This window comes from Vicia villosa, unplaced genomic scaffold (genome assembly GCF_029867415.1).
Source record: "Vicia villosa cultivar HV-30 ecotype Madison, WI unplaced genomic scaffold, Vvil1.0 ctg.001650F_1_1, whole genome shotgun sequence".
Lineage (NCBI taxonomy): Eukaryota > Viridiplantae > Streptophyta > Magnoliopsida > Fabales > Fabaceae > Vicia > Vicia villosa.
The window spans coordinates 59,507-77,701 of record NW_026705685.1 but is presented as its reverse complement, the minus strand read 5'-3'; the positions used below and the strand labels follow the sequence as shown (position 1 = coordinate 77,701).

At 31.3% G+C, this 18,195-nt stretch overlaps 1 protein-coding gene across 1 annotated transcript; it reads right to left on the bottom strand.

Annotated features, from left to right (window-relative positions):
* Nucleotides 1–1,877: 1,877 nt before the first annotated feature.
* LOC131636160 (aspartic proteinase CDR1-like) lies at nt 1,878–3,235 on the bottom strand. Its single transcript, XM_058906817.1, has one exon. The coding sequence runs from the start codon at nt 3,228–3,230 to the stop codon at nt 1,878–1,880; it is 1,353 nt and encodes a 450-aa protein (XP_058762800.1). The 5' UTR covers nt 3,231–3,235.
* Nucleotides 3,236–18,195: the final 14,960 nt, after the last annotated feature.

Below are 18,195 nucleotides of genomic sequence, written 5' to 3'. Positions count from 1 at the left end.
TATTTTGATATATTTTTCTATTTGCTTAAAATTATTTTAGTTAATGAAATATTAAAATTTGGTTAATTCAGTTTAAAGTTTGGTTAATATGTATTCTGATATAAAAAGGTTGATATCTATATCATTCAAACTTTGGTTAATAGTTTGTATAAAGTTAGTAAATATTGTTCATAACTTGATTAATGGGTTCTCAAACATGAAAAATAAATTAAATAGTAAAATAAAGTTGGTGAATAGATTATAAAAATTGGTTAATACATTTATAATTTATGTTAGAACATGGTTAGTATCATGTGTATTTTATTTGTAAATGAAATACTGAAAGTGATTAATGAATTATAAGTAAAATAATTAGTTAAAGATGTATATTTTTGTAGTTAATACAATTGTGAAGTTGGTTAATGACACAACCATATATCTATGTTATGAAATAAAATTTAAAAATAAATATTTAAAAAATATATAATAAATAATTATCAAAAATAATATTATTTTAATAAAAAATACTGTACAACATATAAATAAGGTGAATAGTATATACGATGTAGGTAGTTGGTGTCAAATATGGTGTCAAGGTAGCAATGTTCAAACTATAAATATATTTTAAGATACCAAATTTTCAAAATAAAATACCTAAAAATAATCAGAAGTATCAATTGTTCACTCAACTTCTTAATATGAAAATTACTTTATAATAAAATTGTATTATAAATTTATTTTAAAAATCTTAATTCTAATAATATTAATTTATATAAAAAAAATTATTTTAACATTGTATCCTGTATTTTAAATAAATATATATTTTTTCACAATTTATTTTGATAAATACATTTTTCTAGACTTATTTTTAAAACCAAAAATGACTCTCACTATTTTAATAGTAATTTAATCATCAAAATAGAAATTACTCAATGGTACCAAGCCCAATCAATCAATACAGTAGCGAAACAAAATATCAACATTCAAACAAAGAGGAACATAAAGATGCAAATTAAATAAAATCAACGAAATCAATAGATGGAAAACAAAACAAAAAAAGGAATGAAATACCACACCAATTGAAATTAAGAAACTTGGAAGATCTAGAATTTTGTCTAATTGATACTCCTAATTATGATATTTCTATAATGACTTAAATAGTACACATTTAAAAAATTACTTCTTTTTTTTTCATAATACAAAAATAATAAATTAATTAATTATTTATTCTTTTTAAACGTAAAAATTATAAATTTTTTAATCAAATTATTTTGCGTATAATACATAAAAATAAATTTATAAAAGGAAATCTTAAATTAAAATCATGTATTAAAATTTTTTTGTTTTTTAAATTCAACCTTATCAATTTTTTGTGGAACATAACCATTTAAACTTTGTAATAAACATCAGTAGTAAAAAATGATATTTTTTTTAATAATTAGAGAAATCTAGGAAATCCATGTGGGTGTAATTAAAAATTTTAAATTATGAACATTACTTTTATTATTGTTAATGGAATCAGATCAGCCAACCAATTTAAAAAGTTAATGCGGAAATTGGAGAAAAAAATTGTGGGGCGAGTACCCTGTTACCTTAAAAACAGAAACAAATGATACTGGGAAAAATACAGAGAACAACAATACATTAGGAATCAACTATTTCCAGCACACTTTCTCCTACTATATTTGCAGAAAGATTAAATTATTATATTTTCTTAAATATATTTTTAAATTTTAATGGATAAAAAGACTAAGGAGTATTGGAAAAATTCCTTATTTATGTTCTAAATCAAGATATATTAAAATATGATTTCAAAGATTCGGTTAAAGAGATATGAAACAATTGAAATTTTTATTATAATCTACTGAATAGTTTCAGTAATCATATTGTACAATCGATCAATACTTAGAACAATCAATAGGTTTGAACGACATAATATTGTTTTTGAGATCATATCCAACCAAATGGTTCATCACTGCCTTGTTTCCTAACAGGCCTAATCCATAATCACTTGGATAAAAAGCGAAACATTTAACCCTCTCAGACAAAGACAGAAAGACTCCATTAGAATATAACTTTACATCTGCGCCACTAAAATGCATAGTAAGTACAGGAAAGTTTGATTGTTCGGATGTAGTTTTATAACAGAGTTTATATTCATCAGTATCATCTTGAAATCGCTCTAGTTTAACAACTTTTTTAACCGCAGATTCCAATCTATAATAAAAATTACGTGGTAATATAGTTAGAGGTGAGCCACTATCAACTAAGATGTTATGCGTAGAGGCATTTACTCCTTCGTTTTTAAATCCTCTATACTTTATTCTTTTTTTTCCCACACTAAATGCTTTTAAATTTAAATAATAATAATCTTTTTGGTTGTTTCCTACCATTTTGATCATAGGAGTTGAAACAACCAAATCCCCCGACACTATTGCAGCAGCTCCAAAACTTAGCTTGCTAGATAAATTAGAATTTTGATAATCCTCATTGTCAATTAAGCAATGGGAGAACTTATCATCAATTAAAGATCCTAATTGCTTTATAAAGGATGTCGGCCCCTTTCCAAAGCCAATTATACCAGAACTTGGCCCTTTATTCTCCCACGACAAAATATTAGTGTGTCCACATCCTATCGTAAGTTTCGGAAATGAGACAATAGATCCGGAAGTGGAATTTAATGTAATAGTCTCGAAACTAACATCTCCTTGTGACTTTGTACCATAGCCATATTCAATTGCATATTCACACACATTGTCATCTTTAGAACAAGATGTAGATTCCACAGAATCGAGAGATTTGCATGTTTTAGAAAAGCATGAAATATTTTGGTAAGTTGAAGATTTAGAAGGATTGAAAATGGGAGAGGTTTGGTTGTAACATATATTACAAGGCTTGCATTGAAGCCAAATGAAGTTACTACCTGTATCAAGAAGACCATATACTTTAAATGGTGGGGTACCGACCAAATAACTCAGGAAATAATCACCTTCGGGATTATAGGATAAAGATGACTCAAATTTATTTTTAAAAGGAGAATATTCTTTATTCATATAGTTTGCTCGATTGATAGAACGATGAAGAGCATTGAAAATACGTTGTGACTTAGTTTGTGTAGGATTGTAAAGTGGGGATTTATAAGAATCACGATGAATGAGCTCGATACTAAAACCACTATTTATAGCATTAGAAGTAACTATTGAGCAAGAAATGCAAAAGAAAATAACAATAAAAGATGAAAAATGTGACATGATTAGAGAGGTTTGATTGAATGGTTTATATTTCAAAGTTATATTCTTTCACCCCTTTTTATAATATGAGAATGTATATAGATGCGAAGATTAAAAAAAAAACTAAAATTAAAGCATAATTAAAAGTATTAAAGATTCTTTAATCACTTTTATTTATATATATATATATATATATATATATATATATATATATATATATATATATATATATATATATATATATATATATATATATATATATATATATATATATATATATATATATATATTCACTATTATGCCTATTTTAATTATTTGATTTGATTTTATACCAAAAATTAGAAGATTTGATTTGACTTTATTCAATTAAAAGGATTTGATTTGATTTATGCCTATTTTAAATGTTACCTTTGATTTTTATTTTAAGTAATAAAGAATGTTCTTTTTTTAGATTTATTTCATGATCAATGTATATGGTCAATATATAGGTTAAAAACATTATTTATTGATAAATTAAAAAATAAAATTTTTTTATGATAAGAATTAGAGAGGGTATTTGGTTTGAATTTATATAAAAATATTAATTTTTATTTTGGCTTATCACCACCGGTTTAGTCCGGTTCAGGGGTCAGTTCTGACATCAAATAGTTCCAGCCACCTTCCGATCGCAGTTACGGAAGATCGAACTGTGGTTGCCAATCACCACTAGACCAACTAAAAATTGGTTTAAAAAATATTAATATTTGATTTGAGTTTACTCGATTAAAAGGATTTGATTTATAAATTCCTAATAAATGAGATGTTTTCAAAATAACAGTATTTCATTGTTGGGATTTTATATTATTCACATAGATTAATAACTATTTGTGTACAAATATATGATTACAATGTCACTTTGTTAGTTTTCTTTAAAATATATTTTAATAAATCTCCTAATCTGATGGACTGCATATTAAATATATTTTTTTAAATTATCCTACAAATATATCAATATTAATCTTTTCCATAATGAATGAAATTTTGTATATATATGTCAAATTTTGTTAGAAAAATTAATTTCCGCAAAATATAATAATAATAATAATAATAATAATAATAATAATAATAATAATAATAATAATAATAATAATAACTACAACAACAACAACAATAATAATAATAATAATAATAATAATAATAATAATAATAATAATAATAATAATAATAATAATAATAATAACTACAACAACAACAATAATAATAATAATAATAATAATAATAAAAAAATTTAATTAAAATATACGGATAATGTAAAGAAATTTTACACCGTTAGTGAAGGTGTTTATCTTTTATTTTAATTTTTTTAAAATAATATAATTGTGAGGTTGTGATGCATTGATAGTGTAAAAAGTTGATAATCTTTAACCCTACCCCTTGATCTCTCTTGCACAATGCGAGTTGTCTAAAATGTTTCTCGGCTTCCGTAGATGTACCTCCGGAAACACATTATTTTGTTCCATAGGTGCATCTACGGAAGAGTTGGATTTAAAGTGCAGCCACACTCTTCTCCTCCCTCATTTTGAATATTTTAATTTTCAAACTCCATCTCTCTCTCAACCTCAAAAATCAATCTTCCACCAAGCATCATTGTTTCTCTCTTAATTCGACAGGGAACGTCAACATGAACGATGAACACATTCCGACTCGTTCAAAACTCAATTTAATCAGCAAATTTTCGAGTTTTCGAGTTTTTTCGAGTATTTTTCGTAATAGAGTTAGGATACAAGTAAACGTTCAAAACTCATTCCGACTCATTCAAAACTCAATTTAATTGGTAGGTATTATTGGATGAGTTTTGCAATGTTTTGAATAGTACATACGTCATTGTTGAAGTTTGGAAGTTGCAGAATGTTTCGTAGATGCATCTACGGCACAAGTAAACGTAGATGCTTCCGTAGTTGTATCTACGGAAGAAAGAAAAATAAGTTTCTTTCTATTTCCTTTTTTGTTTTTCCTTTTTCCTTTTGTTTCTATAATTTAATTGTATCTAATAATAATAATAATAATAATAATAATAATAATAAAACCTTAACAAATATATATATATATATATATATATATATATATATATATATATATATATATATATATATATATATATATATATACTTTTTATTTAATAATTCAACATATCTACACATTGTATATATTCATACATTTTTTATAATTAGAAATAGTGTGCAATAAGGGCAACCTAAAACTATTCTCTTTTTATTTCTCTATATTTACTAGAGGTAAGATCCGTTGGAAAAAGATTTACACCAAATCTTAACTGTTAAAAAAATAAATTAAATTGTTATATTAAATAAAATAAAAATATTAAAAAATATATAGTTATTTGATCAATTTCCAATGGTTGAGATTTGATGTAAGTGTTAATCGCTACCGCGAAAATCAACAGAGTCGGGTGTTCAAAATCAAACCAACCCAATAGAAAACCGCAAACCAAACCAAACCAAATCGAAACTGCAAAAAACCGCATTTAGTTCGGATTTGTTTGGGTCATCTTTTAACAAAACCGCATGGTTCGGTTTACAGTTTGTATTTTGTAAACCGAACCAAACCGAATTAAACCGTATTATGTTCAACCTAACTTTTACTTAATTCACATCCAACACAACTTTAAACCTATTATACCTTAACCTTATGATTACAAACAATTTTATCATCCTTACTCATATGATTTCAGTCCCGATCTTCTTAAATCTCATAGCATTATCGCGCCTTCTTTGCCACATACATTTTCCATCTTATTCTCTAATATCTCTACTCTCTTATATTCTTTCTTTTTCACCTTCTCATTTTTATGAAAATGTTTCCTATATCAATTTCGTTTTTATTGCACATCTTCTTCTCTAATCTCTCTACTCTTTTGTTTTTTCTTTTTCATCTTCACTAACCTCTCGTCTCTTCTATTATTTTGTTTCATTATAATAATTTTATATTTTTTTATACTATTATTTTATGTTTATTATTTCACTCTTGTCTAATTTAATTTTTACATATTAAATAGAAAGTTGTTGTCAAAATATGACGAGTTTTGTTGTTATTTGATAGTGTATGAATGTCTAAATACAAAGTTATATTGTCATATATGTGTATGTATGGCTCGATAAAATATTTGTAAAAAATCGAACCAACCGAACCGAATCAAACCGAATTGGTTTGGTTTGGTTCGGTTTTTTTTTTAAAAATAACCGAACCAAACTAAACCGCACAATTTTTTCTCTTGCGGTTCAGATAATTTTTTCGTCAAAACCGCCCAAACCGCACCGCGAACACCCTAATCGCCACTAACATATTTATCTTGAAAATGAAGGAAATGTCAGCAAACCACGAAACAAAACAACGATCTCACAACCGGAGAAAAGACTAATGCAGTCAGTTACATGAGGAGAAGGTGTTAGCACCCCTCACTGCTCACGCGCATGGTACTACCTCTAATTATTATATAGCAAAAGATGGAAAAGCGGATAGATGTATAGATCAGAAAGAAAGAAAAAAAGGAAAGTAGAACATAAAAAAATTGAATATTTGCTTAATCATCATTGACTATACTAATTTATTTGTAAAAAATTATATAGGTTAATTATAATGTCTATTTCAATGGTTTGATTTGACTTTATTCAAAAATAAAAATGTTGATTTAACTTTTTTTTTTATCTAAAGATCAATAAAACGCCCACAACACCCATATCATTTTTTGCAATGTACATTGTTTTTTTTTCTTATTTCAATATTCTCTCAAATAAATATTTTTATTTGGTAATAACAAAAACTTTTATGCATATTAATCAATTAATTAAATTAGTTTTATGTTTAATTAAAAATGAGTATAGTCAAAATAATATTTATTTATTATAAATATCATAGGACCAATATATGTAAATAAATAGGATACTGTTAATGAGTATTCTAAAAGAATAGGTTAATAAACCACAAAAGAAAAGTCTGTGTTTGATAATGTAATACAAATATACAATAATGGGTTAAACATGTTTTTAATCACATTTTTTTCTCTCTTATAACTTGCCGACGAGTTTTAAATGTAAGCGACAAATTAATAACTAATTAAAATTAATGCACAATTTTCAACTAAAATAATTGTACGTATAATTTACTGTACATTAGCATTACCTAAAAAATAATAGTAAATGATTATAATTTACTGTACTTCATTTGAACGTTATTTTTTGAAAATGTGTTGCTAAAGATAAATATTAAAACGTTCAATTTATATATGAGAAAATAATTTGTCACTAATTTAATTATATTTTTAAACTTTTTTTCTAAATAATAATAAATAGGTTAAATACCCTTTTTTCGTCCCTTATCTTTAGCTCAGGGTCCAGTTTCGTCCCTTAATTTTAAAAAAGTGCAAATAGATCCCTTAACTTTTTAAAACGGCGCACGTTAGTCCTTATGTTCCCATCCGTTAGTTGTGTTATTTATTTATTTTCCATGTAGGTAATTGTTTATCCACGTGTTTAACTCTTTTTAAGTACACTCTAAGCATGCTTCAAACCCTAAAAACCGAAACATTAGCCTTGTAGAAGGGAAGAAGAGAAAAACTCGAGCAACTGTGTGTTCATGCCACACTCAACAAAGATTCCACTCAAGATTCACGTTTCGGTTCGCCTTTGCTCTCAGGTATGTCAGTTCATTTTTTTTTCATTCTTGTTCTTCTGATTTGCGCTGTTAGGGTGATAGTAAAATTAGGGATTTGATAACATTTGGGGATTTTCAGAATGTTTGTGATTTAGGGTTTGTATCACTCGATTCTTATTCAGCTTAGGGTTTTTATGATTTAGGTGTAATGGAGGAGTATTTGGATCTAACCATTTATGGGGGATAATGTTGATGAAGATGTTAATGTGGGGGGTGGTGAAACTGTTATGGGGGATAATGTTGATGAATATGTTAATGTGGGAGTGGTGAAACTGTTATAGGGGATAATGTTGATAAAGATGTTAATGTGGGGGGGGGGGTGAAACCGTTATGGGGGGTAATGTTGATGAAGATGTTAATGTGGGGGATACTGATCCAAAAGGTACAGAAGACCAAATACCATAATTCAAGAGGGTTTATATATGTTTTGCAGCATGTAAGCAAAGTTTTAAACTGTCTAGACATGTCATAGGGCTGGATGGTTGTTTCTTGAAGGGATTATGTGGTGGGCAGATCCTGGCAGCAATTGGAAGGGATCCAAATGATCAAATACGATACCAGTTGCATTTGCTGTTGTAGAAGGAGAGAACAAGGATAGTTGGACTTGGTTTTTGCAACTATTGATTGATGACCTAGGAGGTAGAGAAGAATGTATGACTTACACATTCATCTCAGACCAACAAAAGGTGTGTACATCTGAATTACACATGATTATTATTTATTGTTTGCATAATTGTAATGTGACCTCTTTCTTGGTCTGCATTGTCTTTTGTTTTGCAGGGCCTGATGTTGATACTTCTCAATTGACTGTAACCCAGCAAGCTGCACGAAGGTCTCATGTTGAGACTTCTCAAGTGAATGCTTCTTAATAATATGAACCCAGGCCTTCTCAAACTACTGTTGTAATACGGTGGGAGAACTAACTTTTAAAAATATGTTGCAGATAGTAAGAGTCGCCACCGACTTTTATTTTATCCAATTGGAAAGGCAAAAAGAACAGGAAATACCTTTGAAAGATTTTGAGTTGGGGGGGTAGGTTATACAAAGGGAAGGTATAAGCACCCTTTGTATCCATGGTTATCCATGGGCTCTTAATTTCTTAGCTCACTTGTTTGAATTGTTTGAAAAGGAGTGTAGTGTGTGTTCAGAAAAGATTTTTGAATAAGGACTTTAACTTGTATATAAGTGTAGCCTTTTGGAAATTGTTTTTAAAAGGAGGTGTGAAAAGCATTTTGAATTTGGAATTGGTTGTGAGCAAGCAGTTAAGAGCTACATACCCTAAGTTTGTCTTTCTTGTTCTTTAAGTCTTTCGTTTGAAGGGGCTATCCATACCATAAGGAGAGTATGTAGTCCTTTCATTGGATGTAAAGGGTCATCGAGGGTCGTCGTTTACCATAAGTTTATCCATACCATAAGAAGGGTAGGAAGCCTTTAGGAAAGGATATGTAAATAGTTATTTGTAGGCAACCAGTAAGGATATCTTAGCATTCGAAGGGACGATCATCATTTAATCAAAGGCAATATCGAGGGACGAGATCATTTTATCGTAGGCAACTCGAATGGACTATGATCTTTATCCCGAAGGGACGATGATGATTTGAATCGAAGGCAACAAGCTAAGGTATCCCTACATCCGAGGGACTTAATTATTTTTTATCGAAAGGAAGCATAAGAGAGATTTCCTTAAAGGTGTGTGGTTGCACCAATCACGTGAATTCAATTCAGATATTTATAACTTGTATTAGGCGAGCTAGATTCAATTTAGAGGTTACCACTCCCTACTTTACTAACCACACAGTTAATATAAAATAAAGGCAGAAATTAAAAGTTCATACGCTATTACAAGGCTTCGGGGAGGGGGAATTACAAACCAAAAATCGGGGAAAAGGCAGGAAATAATGGCAGAAAATAAACCCTAATTACTATTACAAAAAAACCTTGTGACCTATACATTATTTTCTAGAATTTAAATAAACGGAAAATAAATAAATAAACAAGTTTTACCACAAAGTCAGGAATTTGAGAGATGAATGAAGATTAAAAAACATGGTTAGGATTAAAGGTTGAAACCTAAAGGTAAAACCTAAGGGTTAAAAAACTTAGACTCGAGGTTAATGGACAATACCTACCTAACCTACATTTTAGGGTTATCTATAGTTTTTGAATTTTTAAGGCTAAATCTGATTAAAAACCCAAAATTAATTTAAATTATTAAACCTAAATTATATTTAAAAAAACCTAAACCTAATTTTTTAACCTAAAATTATAACCCTAGTGAAAATTATTAGCTAATTATTATTAAATAAAATCTAATAAAATATGAATTAAAAACTAAATTAAATTAATTATCTAATCACAAATCCTAAATTAAACTAATTAACTATCTAATTTAAAACTTAATTTTATTAAAGAAAACTTAATTTTATTAAAAACTTAATTTTATTAAAAATAAGATAAGTCTTATTTTTTTTTTTTAAAGTTAAGTATATAGAAAGAATTTTAATAAAAAACAAATTAGTGAAAAAGAAAAACAAAAAAACAATAATCAAATAAAAGAAATAATAATAAATTTAAAAAACCAGCGCATGATCCAGTGTGGAGAACCTATGGAGGTCCACCGTGCGCTTGCAAGACTGGAGACGTTGGATCTGAAGCTGATGTGATCTGATGGCTGGATCCAATTTGTTTTTTTAAAAAAACGTGTGCGCTGCTTGGCCTGTGAGGGGAAGCTACGTGATCGTCTCCTTCCTCTCCTCCGTCGTTTTAGGTCTGCAACGGTTTTTACCTACGGACGACACTGTTGCCATAGCCCCTGCAAATCATACAACTCAGAATACACAATATAAATCCATTATGAGACCATGTATTGACTTGTTTGGATCCCCTGAGCATGATGACGTCCTTTGTTTGGCCAAATTTTACCTTAAACATAAGACTCAAAATTGGAGCTTCAAACCCTAGTAAAGGAAGATTCTCCATACAAGCACATAAACGCAATTAATCTTATAGAATCACTCATAATATCACGATGAACACAACCATGCAATCAAAATTCATTTATAATGCACAAAATTATGAAATCGAGATTAAAGTAACTGAGTCAAACCGTGAGGTAGTGGTGCGTGTTCCTGATGCTTCAAAGCTCGGGGATGATTGGAAAATGTTCAGTGATGCTTCAGGAACGTGTTTGGATCCTCAAAACGTCTTGAATCAAGCTGCAAGTCCAAAACCGATTTGACTTTTCTTTGAGTTTTTTTTAGTTTGTTATGAATCCTCTATGGCTGCAATCCTTGTTTTTTGTGTCTGGGATGATTGTGCACTTATAAAGGACCAAATTAGGTCAACTTATTTGGATTAAATCTTGGTAATTTGCAAGATTGATATTTGATTTATTCTTTGAATGAACACTTCCAAATTTGGCTCAAATCTTATCCCTCTCTTTCCAATCCTTTTTGCAACAAAAATTGATCAATTTATTTGGCATTTAGGTGATTGAAATTGATTGGAATGTTCTCTCAAATCAAATATTTGCTTATTATCTTAATTATTCAATTTATATTATATTTTAAATAAATAAAATTCAATAGAAAACCAAATAATCACCACAAATTCGTGGCCTTAAGATTGAATATATCTCTTTGATGACTTGAGGAACAATATGGGATCATAAAAGATTGGGTCTCTTGGCAAAAAATCCATTTTGACCCTTATTTGCTTCATGTACTTTACAAAACATTGACCAACTTTGACAAAGCATATCTCCCTCAATTTTTAAGGTATGGAAATGTTCTAGGATTTTTTGGAAATCCCAAGATGTCCTCTACAAGACACCTTGGAACCGTTTTTGCATTTGGAGATTTTATCTTGTTGATATTGGCTTTGACAAAAAGTTACTTTTAGTTGACTTTCAAAAAGGACCTGTAATGTTTTGGCCCATATCTCTCAAATGAAGCATTTTTTGCCTTGGCTTTAGAGAGGAAAAGTTATAGAGAATTCAATTTCCTTTAAAATAGGTAACTTTTGAGAAATTTCTAATGTTCCATGCGAAAATTATGGCTGGTCAAAGTTCAGTTGACTTTTAGGTCAAAATCCCTAATTTAGAAACTTTGAGTTTTGGTTGATTTGTGAACTTTTATTGATGAATCATGATCAACCATTGATCAAATTATGAATGTTACTTCAAAATATGGACGTTGACAAAAAATCAGGAGTTTTAACTGTATGTTGACCACAGTTGACTTTTAGGTCAAATCAGTCGACTGTTGATCATTTGAGCAGTTGACTGAGCAATCTTGGGGATCAGAGCCTGAAAATTAGCATGAGGATTTTTTGAAGCATATGAGAGGCCATGGGATCCATTTGAGGTCTTAAAGCTTGATTTGACCTTGAGAGAAACAAAACCCTAATTATGGGCTTGTTACTTAGGAGAGAGGTACATGCGCCCAATTCTTGCATATTCTTGAGCAGTTGAAAGTCAGGTGAGTCAAAATATCTGGAAATATTATGGGCATATTTTGGGGTATGACAGTTTCCCTTGTTCAATCTTCTTAGACCTGAAGATGTAAATTAGCATGTGTGCTTGTCTGAATCTAAAGGTAGAAGAGGATTGAACACTAGAATATCCAGAAATTTACCCTTGCTGAGGATGGGACTTTTTCCAGAGATAGACTTAAAGATGCCATCCGGATGTTGACTGGAAGTTATCGGGGATGGGCTTAAAGATGCCATTTGGATTTGATAATATGAAAGTAAGAATAAGTCGTACATTAGACTGTATCTGAGCTCGATGTATTGAGAAGTGTTTGTTGGAGATGGGCTTGTAGATGCCATCTATTTTTGGAGATTGATCGTGTCAGCATCGTTCGTTTCGATCGAATTAGATCTTTGAAGAATGAACGTGTCTACACCGTTCGTAATGATAGAATTAGATCTTTGAATGTTGGTCGTGTCAGCAACGTTCATAGTAACTGAATTAGATCTTTGAAGGACAATCGTATCTACACCGTTTGTGATGATAGAATTAGATATTTGAATGTTGATCCTTTCAGTACCGTTCGTAGTAACTGAATTAGATCTTAGAATGTTGATCGTGTCAGCACCGTTCATAGTAACTGAAACTGATTTAGATCTTGGAAAGATGATCGTGTCTACACTGTTCGTGATGATAGAACTAGATATTTGAATGTTTCTTGATTATCTCTGAACTATCTCTGGAGAATACCCGGACCTAAAGTATCATAACTAAATTATTGTCTTGAACTATCTCTAGGGAATATCCAAAATTAAGTATCAAAACCAAATCTCTGTCTTGATTATTTCTAAACTATCTCTGGAAGATATCAAAAATTAAGTATCAGAACTAAATCTCCGTCTTGATTATCTCTGGAGTATCTCTGGAAGATATCCAAAATTAAGTATCAGAACTAAATCTCTGTCTTGATTATATATGAACTATCTCTGGAAGATATTCCAAAACTAAGTATCAGAACTAAATCTCTGTCTTGAATGAGTGTCAGAATTAAATCGTTGACTTGATTATCTCTGCACTATATCTAGAAGATAATGTTCATTTGATTTGTAGGAATAGACTGAAAATGCAACATTAGTTTTATGCAATATCGTGATGCATGTATTGTAATGTTTTTTTGAAATGAATGAGAGTGTTATGCATATGCCATGGGGTACATGATGTATGCATGCAAAATGTCGTTAACAACGATATCAAATGGTGTTAGCGTATGACGGGGAAAATAAATCCCTGACTGTTGTAGAGAATACGAAGTCCGAGTCTTAGTAGGAACTCCCGCTTCATGCTCGAGGATATTTAGTTGGAGATTTTTGACTTCTGCTTGAGGATGGATGTACCTTGAATGATTGATCTTGATGTGCCCTGACTGGGGATAAGAGATATGAATTGAATCTCTGATGTTCCATCTGACTCAGCTCAACTGTGAGTGCCAACCTTTATGGAAATTATTCGAAGATAGCTTCTTGAGGAATACTCTATGGGGATATGCTCCTGTGAAATTGGCGCTATGGGAAGGCGTGGATACCTTGAACATTGCCCCAAGTTATTATAGTAACTGCCATTCCCGGGCTTGTGTTGATTGGGACACACCAATGTGTGTTTGTCGAAGTGTCAAACATGCCTTGCATAGTTTTTCCCCAGCTAGTAAGGATTTTGAAGAGATTCGCCTCGTGAGGACCTTATGAGATATGTACTATGGATGACATGCCCCTAGTACCCATAAACTTAGTATAATGCCCATGACTGATCGGGAAGTAGCTTCAGACCCACTTGGGTGTATGCCTCTGATTGTTTGGCATTCTTGAGATATTCTTGGAATCTTGACCTGATTTCCCCAGATCGATTGGACAAAACATGTCATGCTCCTTATATACATTGGTTCTTTAACCAACTGAGTCACGCGTAGGAGATAATTCTTCTGAAGTAATTGTCTGTCGGGATAACTTTTAGTCATTAGCCGTACCCTGTGTAGATTCTTCCTGATGCTAACATTTGAAATTATGTAGCAGAATATGTTTAATAATGAATTCACGAGGTGCAGTGCATATGTTTGTCTTGAGTTTTCGAAAAACATTAAAACAAAAGATATGAAAACGTGATATTTGTAGGAACGTGATATCAACTTAACATTTATGGCAAACCTTAAGGAGTCGGGATACCTTTTTGGTGACAGTATGCTTTCGAACTAACCATGCTTCAGTTAGGTCTTTCAAAGGTTGTAATGTGGCTTGGTTCACGGTTTAAGAAAGGATAATGGCTTAAAGTTTATTTGTACCCATCCCAATCTGCGCGATGTTATTCAATCCTATGCTCAGTCAACTTTGCGTTTAACTCCTAGCAGAGCTTAAAGTCGTAACATTGACCTTTGATGATGGTTAAAGCACCAGGAGTTTATTTGGACAGACAATCATCCATTCTTGTAACTCTTTTTCTTTGGTCGAGGATTTGTAGCAACCTCTTTTTTGACTTTGTTATCCCTAACTTTTGCCTGAACTATTGTAACCGTTTTGCTTATGATGATGTTTCTAACGGCTTCCCATATGATTCTAACATTGTATTTTATTTTCTTTGTTGGTTCACATGTGACTTTGCTTGTTTTTTTCCTTTTGTATGTCACTGCGTTGTAACTTCAGAACTTCTGATCTTCTTTGTGTGATCTTCTTGCTGTAACGATTCTTCATGTATATTGATATTCCTTTGAACTTTCTGATTGTACTTTCTAATTCTGTGCCTGTTGTATGCAAACGGTTATATTGCTTGTTCTTCTGCGTGTTGTATGTGAGTGTTGACATTTTTGTTTAACTCTTTGAAGATTGTCTTGTTGAAATCTAGCTTCTTGTGATACTGTTGTTGTTGCATGTTCTTCTCCTTCTGATCTGTTGACTTTAGCTTGTTTGACGTATTCTTAATCAGAACATCTGATGAATGACGTTTTGGCTTTGTCAATCTTCTTGATGTTTGATTTCATATCTGAGCCAGTTTCTGGTGTAGTCGTTGTACTCTTTTTCTGATGAATCATGTATAAGACTTATAACATAATATATGCACACTAAATGAAACCGTTAGTAATAAAATTGTTACTCGCAAAATATTCATGTTATCATCAAAACCAGATTCTTAACATAGATTATCAATCTTGTTCTAACATTTTCTTCGTTACCCGTTGCGGCGGCCGGAGATAGATGAGTGGTGGTCAACGACGACGATGCTCAATACAATGATCTACTTGGTTCATTAGAGAGGTCAATGTATGTGGATTTCGAAAATAATAATCGTTTTGTCATTTGAGGTCGTGGTGGCCGAAAAAGGAGGAGATTGAGATACGACAGTGATAACATGAAATCACAATTAATTTGGTTATTTAGAAAGGCCGTGAGATGATGTGTATGAATATCGAATTTGTTTGTCTATTATAGGAGGTGGTGGCTGGAGTTAGGTTCGGAGAAGGGGCGAAGACTAGGGTCTCGAAGAGACAGAGAAGAGAGAGTTGGTTTACGCTGAAGAGAGAAAAAAAGACGTGAAGAATATTTTGTATTTTATTATAAAAAAAATTATTTGCAAAAAAAAATATAATTTGAAATTATATTGTAAAAATAAGTAATGAATTATTATTACTCTTATGTATAGATAATGTGCATAATTTATAAACTATTTATACCCATGCAAGAAATGAAAGATCTGTAGCTATATAGTGTCTTACCTACGGCTCTATTGTTCTCTCTAAATATGGACGTCATTGTATGGAAAATTCCCTGTAGTGGATCTACCACCACAATAATAAAAGGCGTCTTCATCCTCTTGATGTAATTCCACTACTGCCACGACTACTATTGAAGAGTAATTCAATATTCAGAAGATGAGCATCAGAAGCTCTGGATGTTAGATGTTCTGATGCGGGTTGATCTTTTGATGGTTACTCATAAGATAATGTTGACCAGAAGTTCTACCTTCTGGGTCCAGATAGCGTAGATGTTTAGTTAAAGGGTACTTTAGTATTTGTTAGTATTGTACTGTTTGTACCTTTAGAATTGTTCACTAAGTTTACTCTATTAGGGCTTATGTGGCAAGATTTTCTTTCGTATAAATAGCCTTGTAGTAGCTATCATTTATTAACACAAGTAGTAGAATATACACAACATTTATTCTCTCATTACTCTTTGCTCTATCATTCCTTTTGTTTATTGTCTTTGTTATCATCTTTGATTATTGTGCACCAACAATTGGTATCTAGAGCTCTGGTTCCAAACACAGGGAAACACGAGTGAAAGTGAGTTTGTGTAACTGTGTGATTGATTTTGTTTCTGGGAAACAAAGTTGTGTTGAATCACATTTTTCTTGGTTGTTTGTGGGTTTGGGAAACACTGTGTGAGTGTGAGTGTGAGTGAAATCTATTTTTCTGCACAAGTTTAAAGATGAGTGGAAGCAACTTGAATACCAAACTTCCAGTTCTTGATGGTAAAAACTGAAATAGATGGATGATTAAAATGCGTGTATTATTTGGTGCTCAAGATGTTCTAGACTTTGTCACTGAAGGATATGTTCTGGTTGCAGCAAATGCAACGGAAGAACAAAGATAAGCGCAGAGAGAAACGAGGAAGAGAGATCAGAAAGCGTTGTTCTTCATCCATCAATGTGTGGATGTGAATGTGTTTGAGAAGATTGTTGATTCTATGATGTCAAATGAGGCGTGGGATATACTTGCCAGGTGTTACGGTGGTGACATATCAGTGAAGAAGGTGAAGCTTCAATCCCTGAGAAAGCAATATGAGAATCTCAACATGAAGAACAATGAGAAAGTTTATGAGTATATCTCTAGAGTGATTGTGATCACGAATGAGATGAAGACTTGTGAAGAAACCATTTCTGAACAAGTAATCATAGAGAATGTATTGGGGTCACTTACTCCTCAATTTGATTAAAATGTTGTATCTATTGAACATTCTAAAGATCTGGAAACCATGAGAATAGAAGAGTTGCAAAGCAGTCTAGAAGCACAAGAGTTGCGTCTGACTGAAAGAACTTATGAAAGGGAAGTTGAGCAAGCTTTGAAAGCTTCTTTTGTCAAGAAGGACAAGAAGCATTCTTGGTTAGATTCCAAGAATAGACGTGGTGAAAGATTCTAGAAGGAAGCCTCAATTTCTGATGAGAAGAAATATCAGAAGGGAAAGGAGAAGAAGAATGTTCAATGTTACTGTTGCAAACAGTTTGGCCATTTTGCTAGAGACTATTTGGAAAACAAAGGAAGGAAATCAGAAGAAGCAAATATAGCTAGACGTGATTCAGATGATGAACATGTGTTATGGATGGCTTCAGAGTCTGGCGGAAGATGTTTGACTCTAAAAGGAGGACAAAGATCAGATGTGCTGATTATAAGTACCTTTATGTAGAAGGAATGGGAAATGTCAAAAGTCAGAGTGAAGAATGGGAAGAATGTTCTGATCAAAGATGGTTGGTATGTTCCTGGAATCAAAACCAATCTGATGAGTGTGGTTCAGCTCATTGAAAAAGGTTTCTCAGTTGTTAGGAAGAACAATCTTCTGAAGTTGTATGATTCTAATCAGAAGTTGATTATGCAATCAGAACAAGGCAGCAACAGAACATTCAAGGTGAATGTAGAAACAGCTGAAACAGAGTGTCTGAGTGCAGAAGGCTTAGAAGGTGATATAAGTTGTGGCATAAAAGGTTGGGGCATCTAAGCTATAGAAGTCTAGGACATCTAAGTTCTAAGAAGCTTGTACATGGCATTCCAAA